Consider the following 13524-nt stretch of genomic DNA (forward strand, 5'->3'; position numbering starts at 1 on the left):
CCTCCATGTGGATGACGAGGTGGTAGGTGATAAACGCACCTTTGGGGGAATCTCTTCTGTGCCAGATTTGGTTTACTTTGAATCATCAGAAACTTGGCAGTTCTCACACCTTCACAAACCGCACAGTCATCTGGACACCTGGCTAGAAAATCAGATTTCTCAAGTACCACCCCAGAGATTCTGCCCCCTGTAGGTTCAGGACGGGGCCTGCCTTTTTAGTGCAATGCCAAGTGATTCTGAAGGAGAATCCCGCAAACCTACCCTCCCTTCAGAAACGCTGAATTCTGATAGCTGCTTTGGTATGTATAAAGTATATCCAACTCAATTTCTGTTTTTCAGTTTTTGTGGGGGGGAGGGGGGTTGCCCCACAAAGTTGCCTTTCAAACAGCATTCAGATTCAAATATACAGGAGACTGTAAACTGTTTTAGCCCTATTTTTGTTTACTCCATCGGAGTTGGAAGTGAAAAATTAAAATACACTGCCCACCATTCATTGACTAAAGAGGAATAGGGCAAGAGTCATATGACATCTGTAAAGGGTTATGAAAGAATGGCAAATCAGAAAAATGGAATTCTCTCTCTCTCTCTCTCTCTCTCTCTCTCTCTCTCTCTCTCACACACACACACACACACACACACACACACACACACACACAGTTGGCAGGGAGCGTGTAAATGGAGAGGTGAAGAACCAGGATGGCCACTGAGACCTGATGGAGGTTGGAAAGGGCTCTGCAGATAGGTGAAAAGGTGAAAAGGGGGCTTTGGTGGCCCTCTAATTGGTTCTGGAACTCCTTCCAGTGTCTGTCCTGATTGCCAGCTGTTCCCAGACACCCCGAGTCCCTGTCCCTCCCTGTCCTGGTCCTCCCTGTGCAGGGCTGCTCTCTTCCTTCAGAAGCCTCCTGCTCTCCAGGCAGCACGTGCCCTCCTCGAGGATGACTCAAGTCTGGTTCCAGACCCACCTTTTGAGCGGCCTGCTAACCCTCTCCCCTGGACAGCCACCCTCTGGCTTCTCAAAAGCAGCTTGTCCAAAGCCTGACTCGAAAGTCCGCCCTCTCCTAAGAGGATATCTTCATAACCTTGGGGCAGGCAGAGATTCTTCTGCACATGCGTGCACACACACTAACCAATAGAATTTTTAAAATGCATAAATTGGACTTTATTAAGATACAGCCTTAAGAAAATGGCAAGTCCACACCACCTTCCTGCTCTTCCTCCAGGATTCTCTAGCTCAGATGATGACACCCTCCCCCATTCCCCAAACACTAGGCAGGTTTCTCCCTTCCCTCCAACCAGACACAAGTTCTATCCATTCTACCAAGCCTGCCTCCCATTACCTGGACCCTCGGCAAAGCCAAATTTAATGCCCTTTTAACTGGTCCTGCTTCTAAACTTCCCCTGTCCAGGCCCCTTACAGTGCTGCCAGGGTTATCCTAAAATACATATCCAGTGCTCTCACATTCCGGCACCACCAAGCCTAAACTTCTCACTGACAGGAAGGCCTTTGATGATCTGACCATGGTCCTTTGTAGTTTTATCTCTTCTTACACTTCCTCCCCAAACCCCATGCCCTAGTTACCAGATCTCTTGCTGTTCCCTAAACCACCAAGAGGTTTCATGCCTCCTTCTCTTTGCCCTCAGTGGTTCCTTTCCCTGAAATGCCGTCCTCATTTATCCCTATTGGAATTCTAAAAGGACGCCTCCTCTAGGAAGCTTTCCAGGAGTCCCCCCCAAATTCTCTGGCCCTCCCTAATGTTCACCAGACGCTCGGTGACGGAAGCACAGAACGAGCCCCAGGCTCCACCTGACGACGAGGCTCTTGCGGTGGACACCGCGCGCCGCCCCTCCTCCACCAGGCAGGGTGTGCCTCTGGCACGGTGTCCGAGTGTCTCCTCCGGCGGCAGCACAGTGCCATGCGTATTCTCTAAGTCCTGAATTCAAGTCTGTTAACTCCCGCATCTAGTGTATCGGCTCCTTAACAGAGTCACAGTGTCCAGCCGACCACCCCGTGTTTGGCCATCCCTGGGGCCTCCTCCACAAACGGTCTGGTCTTCGAAACGAAGCAGAGAAAACACCATTAAATCTCTTCCGTTGTCCGCCTCTTAGAAAGTGCTATGAGAACGCTTCTAAAAGTTGAACTAAATATGCAAGAAATCTTGAGACACCCTAGACTCCGAACTCCCAGATTTCTTGGGCCGCCTGCCTACCTTAGGATCCCACTGAAGGCCCTTCCCCACTGTCTCTGTCAGGCAGGCTCCTGTTCTGGGGGTGGGGGTGCGGGGGCCTGCACGATGTCTCTTCTTTGGCAAGCCTTCCCGAGGTCCTGGGGCAGGACCAGGCAGCGGCCCATGGCGGGATTCTGACTTTAAGTTTGTTTCTTTGGTGTCTAGAAAACGTTGTAATGAGTAGGTACCAGACACTTTTGGTGTTATCTTAAAACCTGAGCCCACAGTATTTGCTCAGTTAAGGTTCGACAACTCCGAAATCATGAATGAATGAATGTGTGATTAATGAGGGGTGGGGGTGGGGAAGGAGCAGTAAGGGGCGGATCTAAGTAGATGGTGACCAAAGCAGGAAGCAGGGATGTAAATTCCTGAGCTGAGGCAATGCTGCAGGAAGCTGTGTGTGTCTGAGGGCGGGCGCACTTTGCAACACCGCCTCTTTTAGTGTGAATTCCAGCCCTTCCCTCAGGCTAAGGCCTAGTGTCTAAAGATGAGCATCGTGTCCCACCTTTCTGATCCAGGCACAAAAAAGACGGAGGAGGAAATGGGGACAGCAGCAGAGAGGAAAGGAATGCTACACACCAGCGCCGAATGTGACTTTTATGAAAGCTTTTTTTTTTTTTTTTTTTAAGAAGCCTTATCAGGATGCTTTATGTATGTGCCTCCAGGAGAGGCATATACACGAGGTCAGAGAATTCACTCAAATATCTAACTTAGAATTTACGGACAAGGTGGTATAGGATACAACAGTCCTCCTCCACCACCCCCCCCCATTATGAAATTTGTGAATTTCTGGGGTCATCTAGTCTGTTTTTGTCACATTACAAATGAGGAAACTAAAGTGCACCAAGGAGAAAGGCCTCCTCGGATTGATCAAGGGCGGAAGCTGAGGCCAGAACCCAGGCCCCGAACCTCCTTCCGGCATTCTTTTAATCCAATCTCACAGTGTCAGACATACGATCAGGAGAAAACAGCAATCCAAGGGCGACGGCTCAGGACCAAATGAGTGTGACGAGGGCTTTAAAGGACCCAAACCTGGCAAAGATGGAGTGGCCTAAACACCTGCAGCTGCTGAGGTGGGGACTGGAGGCAGCTGGCTGGACGGCTGGGCCAGCTCAATCCCTTACTTCTGACCCCATACTTCAGTCTCAGGAGAAGCCAAGACTGAAAACCAGGAAGATTCGGTTCTAGTTGAGTCATCTGGGTGCAAAACAGAAGCAGCATGAGATCTGGAGCCCAGCTTTGCCCAGGCAACCTCTCCACAAGAATATGCAGGTGGCTCTTACCTACTTACCTAGGGGAATCTTACTTTCCTAATAGTTAAACGGGGATAAAAATAGTTCTTATAATAATTGTGGATCATATCTCTGTCAAATGGCAAAAATAATACAATTTAGTAATGAGTTTGATGGCCTTTATTCGAAGGAGAACAGTCCATGCATTGGGGGTAGGTCATGCCTCACAAGCAGTGGGACATTCTTCCCAAGGGATTTTGGGCAAGAGCACGTTTTACAGAGTGTTAGAGGAGGCAGTGTGGACATGGGGCAGGGTTGGCCAGCATGTTGGGGATTTCCTGATAAGGCTAGCAGGTCTTATTTTCTAGAGTAAGGTAAGCTAGCCAAAGCTGAGTTGGAGGATGGCGATTGGTGTATGTTAAGTTTCCTTTACAGGTGTTTCCCGTATGTTTGGGCTGACTTAGGCTTGGATTTGTGACATGGGCCAGGCCGCTGGGGTGGCCTCCATTTCTTGGGCCCCAAGAGATGAATTAACTTTATCATCGTTTCAGGATTGTGGTGAAAGTTAGTGCTCTTGGCACACTGTCTGGTACGCAGTAGGTGCTCCGTAAAGTCCTTCCCCTTTGGCTTAGTTCCGGCTTTGCTGTGGCCAGCTGCCGGACCCTGGACAGGGCCCTCCCTCCCCAACGCTTGCTTTCTTACCACTAAAAAGTGGAGGCTGTTCTAAGAGCTTTTTCTCTTTGCTCCCAGATAAAGTGAACACTCTAGTGTACAAACAGTCCATCCACTTATGAGACAATGCAGAGCCTCTGTGCTGACAATTTCATAGCCTACCCGAGAGGCCAGCAGCCCTGGAAGTCACTACTGATTACGGGCTGTCATAGGAATATCTTTAAAACGTGTTTAGCCTTTTGGTAAAGTATACTTGTCATGCCTGCTCCAAATGGCATCTCTTTGAAGGCCAATGTTATTTTTGAGGCCACCCTGCAAACGTTCAGGTTTTCATTAGTTTATATATATGTGGTGAATGTCTGCTGGTCTGAATACCCCCAAACTGTTATCTACATCCTTTGCTAATAATTTGGTTTTAGTCCTTAATTGCCTACTTTAGGTTGCTGTTTCTCATGTATCCTGAACTAACACCCAGGAGATCACACTTCATTCATGCATTGCAAAGCCCCCAGCCAATGTCCCCTACTTAGTAGGTGCATAGTGATGGCTTATTAAATGGAATACGGCGCAGCAGGCGATGACCCTCTGGACATCAACAGGCCGTCCTTCCCAGGGCAGACAGGAAGCACAGTCTGTTGAGACTGCAGGGTTATAAAGCAAGAAGAAGCAACATTTGCTCAGCTCACAGAAGCAGCAGTGCAAATGGCCCATAAACATATGAAAAGATGTCCAACCTCACTTATTATCTGGGAAATGCCAATTAAAATCATAACAAGATACCGTTTTCCCACCCATTAGATTAGCAAAATATTGATGTTGGCAAAGGTGGGAGTCTTCTCATATCGTTTATGGGAGCATAAATTGGCACTGCCCTTTTTGGAGGGCAATTTGGCAGATTTTATGAAATGCAAAATACACGTTCCCTTCCACCCAGCATGTCTCTTTCTAGAGAAACACAGATGCACAAAGAGGCAAGACCAAGGATGTTCACTGCTGTAATGCTTATGCTGTAAAATACTGTAAACAACACAAATGCCCACCAAATAAAATCACAGTAATCCATATGGCGGAATGTAACGGTCATTATATAGCTAGGTTGCCCAGACCCATTGTAAGTGAAAAAAACAAGCTGTAAATGAAACTATGATGTGGTTCCACTTACATAAAAAAAGAAAAATTTAAAAAATAAATAAATAAAAGCAACCCTGAAGCAAAATTACATATTTACATACACACATGGATGGATAGAAAAAAAAAGAAGTGTCATATATACACCAAACTGATAGCATCAGTACCTCTGACGAAGGAATTAAAAAGAGGGAGGAGGGGTTTTTACAATAAGAATGTATCTGTGTAAAACTTACGTAATTTAAAATCATTAAAAAAAATAATAATTGAGATCCTACACATGCTAGCCCTGTACTAGAAACTTTAAATGTTATATATTACCTTATTAACCCCCAAAACTCTGAGATTAGAGTTATTCATTCAGCAAACCTTTACCTAGTCCTTCGAATGCCAGCCTTGGGGGCAGAAGTGCTCAGAGTGCCTCCCCGGTGAGTAGAGGCGGAAAACAAACTGGCGAGTGCTGCTCTCATGGAGATAAGACACGCCTGGGAGAGCAGAGTACAGCCAAGTCTAGCCACACTCGCTGTAGGGACCTGAGCTTGGGGAGGTTTAGTGATGCCTAAGGTGTGGTGAAGAGGCTGAGTCAGCATTGCACTCACCTCCAAAGGCACCCTTCTCTTCAGGAATGTGAAGCATTGTTAACTGCTGGGCAGCCTGCAGGGAGGGAAGGCGGGATAACGTTTGTGGGGGGGAGGGAAGGGGAGGAGAGACTATGACATTTGGACCACAGAGTATTTGTTATCATCACTATTTAATATGCATTAAGCATCTAATAAGTGTAAGGATGTATGAGTCCCTCTCTTCAGGTTGGGAACCAGCAAAGACACCAGATCTAGATCAGCAGGACATGGTATCCTTGCCCTAAAGACATTTAGAATCTGGTTGGGGTGAAGAGATTACCGAGAGAGCCATAACATCACCAGGCTATAGCTGAGTCTAAAAACTGCCGTGATGCAAACGAGTCCGCAGCCCCTGTGGCTGGGCAACCGCTCCAGCTGCAACCCTCTGCCTCACAGGGTCCAGGACCATTGAAGGAACACATGTGAGAAGCCCTTCCCAGACCCAAAGAACTCCCTTGGGTCCTTTCGTTCTGCTCATTAGTAGAAAGAGGAGCCCAGGACTTGCCTTCCTTAGGGAGGGGCAGTTGCCTCATCTGCGCCCTCCTCGTGGAGTCCCAGTGGGAACAGCAGGAGCGCAGGGTAGAAGAGAGTCTGGGCACCACGTCACCCGTGGGAGCCTGCCTACACAGATCCCCTGGCCCTATGTTTTCGTCCAGGTACACCTGTCGGCACTCCCGGGAGCTAAGGGCTTGGTCCCTCAAGGTGGAAATCCAAGGGCCGAGCTCCCTGAGAAGGGGTCCCACATTCGCCAACCTCCTAAATGCTTAGTCAACCAACAGGTATTCATTGAGCCTGTTCTCCCTGCCCCATACCTGCCCCTGTCAGACACAATGGAGGAAGACATGATTAACACATAAGAAATAGTGGAACATACTCCATAAAACTGGGTGCTAAATCCAACAATATTAGCAGTAAGGGCTACATGTACAGAGAAGGGAAGAAGTCAGTGCAGGCTAGAGAAATCCCAGAGAGCTTCCTGGAGGAGGCAACAGCTCTTGCTCTCAAGCTGGACAACTGGATAGGGAAAAGCAGAGCATGAACAAAAGTGAGGTGAAAGGAAGGAGCATGACAAGTATAAAGGGGAGACTGGTCCCTCGTATTAGAAAATGGAAGCGAAGTGGAGAGGGGTGATTGTGGTCGCAGTGAAGGTTGCAGCCTTGGGAAACAGCCAGGGGATCTCTGACATGATACCGGAGGGGAGAGGGATCCACTGTAGACTCTACAGCAGAACCTGGTCATGATTAAAGCAGAGCTTAATCTTTAAAAGGATTAGCATGGAGGCTCAGAGAACAGGAGCTGGGGCAGGGAAGACAACAGCTTCCCAGCTCTAGCAGGAATTCCCACTTCTGCCTCCGGGAAGGGAGAAATGCTCCGTTTTCCTCATCTGCTGACTTTAAATTTCATTCATTTTGTGATATTCTTTTTAAAAAATTGAATATGTTGGGGCAACGCTGGTTAATAAAATATAAATTTTCACTGTACTATTCTATGACAGCCGCATACTCGATGGTGTGTTCACCACTTAAAGTCTAGATTCCTTTGTTTTGTGACATTCTAAGTCTTAAATTTTGGGGAGTGGGGAGGTAGGAAAGCCTGGGGAGGTAGGTTATCTCGGATAGACAGAAAAGTAAAGAACAGGCCTCCCTCAGGAACTGTGGACTGACTGACAAGGGTGATCATGGGAAAAGGAAATTAAACTGAGAAAGTTGTGGAGGAAGGCAGCCACAGGTGGGGTGTGTGGACCAGGGAAGAGGCAGGCGCAGACTAGGGGCTGGCAGGAGCCCCACAGTAGGGTACACACGCCCTCAGACCCTGCCTTGGCCTCATCTAACTGCCCAGCCACCTCCCTGCTGCTCTCAGCCCCCTGTTCCCTGTGCTCTGCCTCCATGAACTTCCATTCCTGAAAAGGCCACACCGTGTTCTGCCTCGGAACCAACGTACATGCTGCACACATCTTCCTGCAAAGCCCTTCCTCCCTCTTCTCTAAGTTCCAGTTCATCCTCCAAAAGCCAAAAGCCACCTCTTGCTGGTGTACAGACGACCTCTTGGGGTGGTGCTCTTCCTGAGGTACCCCAAGCCCTCAGCCTATCCCAGGACAACTAAAAGTCCTCTAGGCTTCTGGGTGTCAGCTCGATAATGGTGTCTTGCAGGAACTTTTAAAAAGCAGATGTCTCATGCCAAGGTCAGGGAATGGTGGCTAGATCTTTAAGGGACAAAGCCTGGGAAACAGTAGGAGGGGAGATGCCATTTTGGGGAGGAAGGCAGGTCATAGGATCTAAGAGAGCACAGAAGTGGTAAGGGGTTCGAGACAGGCAGAAAGTGGGGGCAGAGATCTGGGGGTGCTACAGTTGAGAGACAGAGGAGGATGCTGAGGAGATTCAGTTGGAAGAAATGGGGAAGAATCTCAGAAGAAAGGGTCAAAAGCCAGAGAACCAAGACAAGATTGTGACGGGAGGAAGAATTTCTTTATCCTTGGTAAGTCACCTAGAAAACGGGCCTGATGGCCATAGTGAAAACCCTTTAGCGTGGGGGGACTTGGGAATCTTGAAAGATACCTCTGTTTCGCAAACATCCTTGTTACCTGCAGCTAGCCCTCCCCTAGCCACCTAGCAGAGCCCCAGAAGGGTAAGTGTGGTCTTTGGGACCAGGCCCCACGTGGCAGTAGGAAGCCTGAGTTCTGATCCCATTCCAGCCCATTCCCTGTGCGCTGTGTGAGCTTGTGGCCAGCGGACAACTCTGCAGTCCCGGACCCCTCATCTGAAAATGAGGGGATTAACAGTTCTAACACTGGAACTGCAAGCCATGGAATTCTCTACAGACATCATTGGTTATATCATGTGAAAAAGGAATAATCCTAATAGCAGAAAATATATTTTGTTTGTAGGTCTGTACATCTCAAGTTGCACATACCTAAAATATTTTATTTTTTATTTATGTAAAAATTTTTAGATGAAGCAACCTTGGTTGACCTCACAGATTACAAGGACCTCGTCAGCTCACAATCCCTTATTTATTTTAATTTTTTTTTTAAGCCTATAGCACTTGGTCTTCCTTGTAAAATATTTTAAATTAAATCAACCCTTCAAGTTTTTATGTTAATACTCATTGGTCACCTAGATTGGTTGGGAGTGGGGAAGCAAATACCGAAGGTTTAAGATTGTTTTAGAAAAGCTTCTGATGAATGTCGAAGCTCCGTGATATGTTCATGGGGGTTCATTATACTACTCTACTTCTGTGGGTGTTCAAGAGGATCATGAGTCTTTTTAAATTTTAGTAGAAAACTTAAAATGAGAGAATGTATCTATCATCTTAATTTTCCCCACAAGTTGAGAAAAGATCTCCTTTTCCATTGCAACTGAGGACAGGACTCCATACTGCTTCTTCAAGGGGGAAGGGTTTGAGGACCACAGAATTTCTAGAAGCTCTTGCAGGTCTAAAACTTATTAAGTCTAAGCTTCGGCCCCCAGGGCTAAGGGAGGGCGGAGAAAGCACCATGCATAACAGGGGATTAAAAAGCGAAGCCCCGCCCCTGGTTCCAGGGGTCCGGGAATGGGGCCATTGACTAGATGGAAAGAATAGTCCCAGTTCTCAATTTCCATCCCAAAGACCACACTTAAGGCTCAAGGTCAAGTCCCTTCTCTTCTCCAGACTTGGACTGGCTGCCCCTTTTCCAAACTCTTCTAGGAGCATAATCCCTGCCTTCCTGGATCCAGGAGGAACTGGAAACGATCAAGTTGCCAAATCCCCACCTTGTTTTGAACTTTCTCTAGAGCAAACTCTCACGCCGTGTAACAGGATACTACCTTCCTTTGTAGGCCCGGGGTAAAGACCAGGGAGAGTGATAGTGAAGTGCCCCAGGTGGTGGAAATTCACTGCATTTCCGCTCGCTTCCTGGTGCAGCAGGCCGACAAGGCTTCTCCCCAGAATTCTGACCGCGGAGCAGCCCCGCCAGCTGTGCTTGGGTGGACCCGTCTTCCTTTGGTTTTTTGGTCTCCACTGCATGCCCTCTTCTCGCTGCTGACACTCCCCCATCCCCAGGGGTTGGGCTCCCACCCACCTCACGACCCCCACAGAAGCTTCTCTTAGAAAAGTCATCAGCTACCTCCACTTAGTCGGATGCAATGGGTATGTCTCAACAAATTCACCTTCCACAGGGCTGGGCAGCCAGACAACTCTCACCAGAAAACCTCCTTCTCTCTCAGACCCCACTCGCCTTCTCTTGGCTTCCTCCCAGGCCCCTTCTCAGTCTCTGCTGCCTGCCACACTTCCTCTCTACAAAACCCTTAAATGTTGGGGTTCCTGTGGATGCAATCCCAGGACTTGGTCCCTGGCCCCACCTTCCAGGTGAGCTCATCGGTTTCCACAGATGTAAATGGTTCCGCTCTAGATGCTCCTCCCACCTCTGTGCGAGCAGCCCACGCCTCCCTCCATCCAGGTTCCAGGCACTTCAGAGCATCCCAGCTGGAACTCTCCGATTCCCACACATCCCACACCTGTTCCTCGCTAGTCTTCCCCATCCAAGAAAATGACACGACCATCACTGGGTGTCCCGGGGGTCTCCCTTGAGCCTTCTGCTCCCTCCCCTTCTGTACCCCTCTCATCCATGAGCAAACCCTACGGATTCTATCAACACACATCCTGCATCTGTCCTCTGTCTCCACTGCTGCCCCTTTAATCTACATCCGCTCATTCCTCTGTGCGGAACCCTTCGATGGCTTCCCAGCCGTACTCAGGACTTGCGAGGCCCTGTGTGACTGCACCCTTCTTCTCTCCCAGGCTTGTTGGGTCCCACTTTCTCCCTTGCTCATTTCATTCTGAGCATACTGGTCCTTCATTTTGCCAAACAGGTCAGGGCCTTGCTTGTGCTGTTTCCTCTGCCTAGAACATTTTCTCTCACCTGCTCCTCACAGCCAGCTCGTCCATTCCTTCGGGACTCAACTTAAATGCCACTTCCTTCGAGAAGCCTCTCCTGACCACCCCACCCAGAGCCGGCCTCTCTTATCCTCTATTTCAGCCCATTTACTTGTTTTCTGACATTCTCCCCCATCAGGGTGTCAAGTCCATGAGGACAAGAATCATATATGCACAGAGCCTAATATACTGCCTGATACACAAGAAGTGTTCAATAAATATTCGTTGGAAGAACAAAGGAACCAGTCACTGCCTGGGGATTAGCAGCGTGAGAAGTTAACCCGAATGGGAAACTTAGGCTCAGCCAGGGCTCAGCCAGGGCCTGACGACAGCCTCAGAGTGGGGCCGAAGCTAACTTCTGGTCTTCCAATACTGTGGGGCTGGCTGGGGCCCGGGCCAGAAGGCGCCTCACCTCCCTTTTCCAGCGTGCCAGCCACTCGTCCCGCTTGCGCTTGCTGATGTAGTAGGGGTCCCCCGCCTGGAAGGTGAGCCGCGGCATGGGCCGCTGGCGGAGGCTGGACTCCCAGCCCAAGCCACCCCGAAGCCGGCCCCGGGAGCCCTAGGACAGAGACGACAGAGAGACCGGCATTAAGATGGGCACTGACGGCCCCACTGCAGGGTTCGTTCCTCCTGGAGGGGAAGCTGAGGAGGCGCCCACCTCAACCGGAGCCCAGGAGCTCTGACCCCTGGTGATCCCTGCGCATGCTGAGCAAACCCCTGTCTGGGCTGGAGAAGTGAGCCATTGGGGTGGGGGTGACACGGACAGAAACCAGGAGGGGAGGTGCTTGGTCTTGGAGGGGGACCAGATGGCTGCCTTGGGGGACTTCCAACCTCCACACCCACTTCCTCTCCTCACAGAGGGATGTATAAAGAAGGGGACAGGGGCCACCTCAGGCTCCCCTCACACACACTCGCCACGGCTGGTCAGAGCGGTAACTTTCTTCTCCTAGATTCAGGATCCACAGAGCCCCTGGGGGTTGAGGAAAACACTTGCCTCCATTTTCATGGACTCGATGTTGGTCTCCTTCTGTTCTTTGCCTGTGGAGAGGGAAGAACAAAGGGGACTGTCGCAGAGTTACGGGAGTGGCTCAGAGGCCCCACCGTGGGCCTGAGTCCCCTGCCGGGGGGACGGGGCTCCGCCAACCATTTAGTTGTTCCTGTGTCAAACTCGATGGCCCGCCAAGTGCCAGGCACCATGCTGGCTCCAAGGACTCAGGGCACGGCCAGAGCAGAGAAGGGACTGGGCGGGGGTGGAGGCCCACATCTGGACGACGGAAAAGCCGGGGCTATGGTTCTGGCCCATGCACTGTCTCAGAACACGGAAGGGGTCGTCTACAAATTGCCCCGCTCACTTCCTCCCAGTCAACAGAGCTCCCTTCCCAGAGGAGGGGCCAGACTGCACAGCCTCCCCTGGCCCTGGAATGGAGCATCTGCTTCCGCAAGTGGGCCCTGGGGGTGGGGAGAGGAGCAGGCCGACTGCAGCAAGACTCTGGTAAAGCAACTTCACGTCTATGGGACGGTTTCCTCCTCTGGAAAATGAAGATGCTAGCGATGATTTCTAAGGTCCTCCTGCAGATCTCAATATGGTGGTTCTGTGATTAATGTTTGCCTCTGCACCCTATTCCCCACCCCACTCCCAGGTTCCTGAGCCCCGCCTTTATTCTAGAAGACTCGGATTCCAGCTGCCTTCATGTGACCTCTGTACCTCTCCCAGCCTGTGTCTTCACCTAATCCCATAGAAAACCCGTCTATAATCTTTGTGTTATTGGGAACATTAAGTGCCTAGAACCCGGCTTGGCATATAAGTTGCTCCGGCGACATGAGTTTTGCTCCCCTTCCCAAAGGTGGCAGTTCCCTGCTCCTCTTCCCTGAAGTTCCTCAGCTGGCTGGGATTCCAGTTCCTAGAAGGAAAGGCTCCCTTGGGGGCAGAGGCCCCAGCAGCGTTGTCTTTAGGAGACCCTTATCCTCTCCCAGTCCTTCTCCTGGCCCCAGGGAGGAGGGCTGCCATATTCCTCCAGAATACCCCTGCCTCCTACCTCGGCCCTCTCAGGGTCCTCTTCTCTCAAATGCCCGTCCCAGGCCCAGCACAACCTGAAGCAGGCGCGCCCTGGCTGTGGGGTTGGCTTAATTATGCCTTCCTGAGCTTACGCAGGAGGGCAGGGAGAGGGAGCCCTCCCTCTTACCTGGGCCCCTGAACTCCCTTCTCTGAAGCCAAGAGTACTGAGCTTGGGCCCAAAGCAGGAAGGTCACTAAGGCTGGGGGAGGGGAGCAGCGGAGGGGGTCACAAAGAGCCAAAAACGGAAAAAACAGCCCCTACTTCATCTCCTGGCCCAGAAGCGGAAACCAGCCACAACACTGAAGGCCTCTGAATCCTCAGCGCCCAGAGGATGTTTTGGTCCCTCCCTCTCCCGAAAGAAGACCAGGGGCTCTCGCCTGCGTCTGCACGCGTCTGTCCCAGGCACGGACCAAGGCGGTCCTGGGTTACAGAGACCTGGAGCCCCGGGGGAGGGGGAGGCAGGGCGAGCCCCGTGGGGGCACCCTGGATGCCTGGACACCGGGCACTGCAGGTGTGTCATGCCACACCCGCCGGGCCGGGCTGGCTGCGGAGGGCCGTGGGAGAGGAAACGCGTGAGTCCGTCGCGTGGGGTGCGCGCGCGTGTACTCGCTGACGCTTTGTACAGACAGTTCTTTCAAGGTATGTTCTCGCCAGGACTTTCTCAGCCTCTTCATCCGTGT

General features: G+C 50.6%; 1 protein-coding gene across 7 annotated transcripts in view; it reads right to left on the bottom strand.

Moving 5' to 3' along the window:
* The window catches only part of DNMT3A (DNA methyltransferase 3 alpha), a 112117-nt gene that overhangs the window by 29706 nt on the left and 68887 nt on the right, over positions 1 to 13524 (bottom strand). For all 7 annotated transcript variants that reach the window (XR_004952230.1, XM_036225214.1, XM_036225216.1 and 4 more), the window contains 2 exons: positions 11783 to 11826; positions 11201 to 11347 (listed from right to left, as the gene is read on the bottom strand). Coding sequence is in view for 6 of the 7 variants with exons in the window: in XM_036225214.1 (XP_036081107.1) it covers positions 11201 to 11347; positions 11783 to 11826 (191 nt within the window). In the remaining variant the exon portion in view is untranslated. The remainder of the gene's footprint in view (positions 1 to 11200; positions 11348 to 11782; positions 11827 to 13524) is intronic.

The sequence above is a fragment of the Rousettus aegyptiacus genome, unplaced genomic scaffold (assembly GCF_014176215.1).
Source record: "Rousettus aegyptiacus isolate mRouAeg1 unplaced genomic scaffold, mRouAeg1.p scaffold_m13_p_7, whole genome shotgun sequence".
NCBI classification, from domain to species: domain Eukaryota; kingdom Metazoa; phylum Chordata; class Mammalia; order Chiroptera; family Pteropodidae; genus Rousettus; species Rousettus aegyptiacus.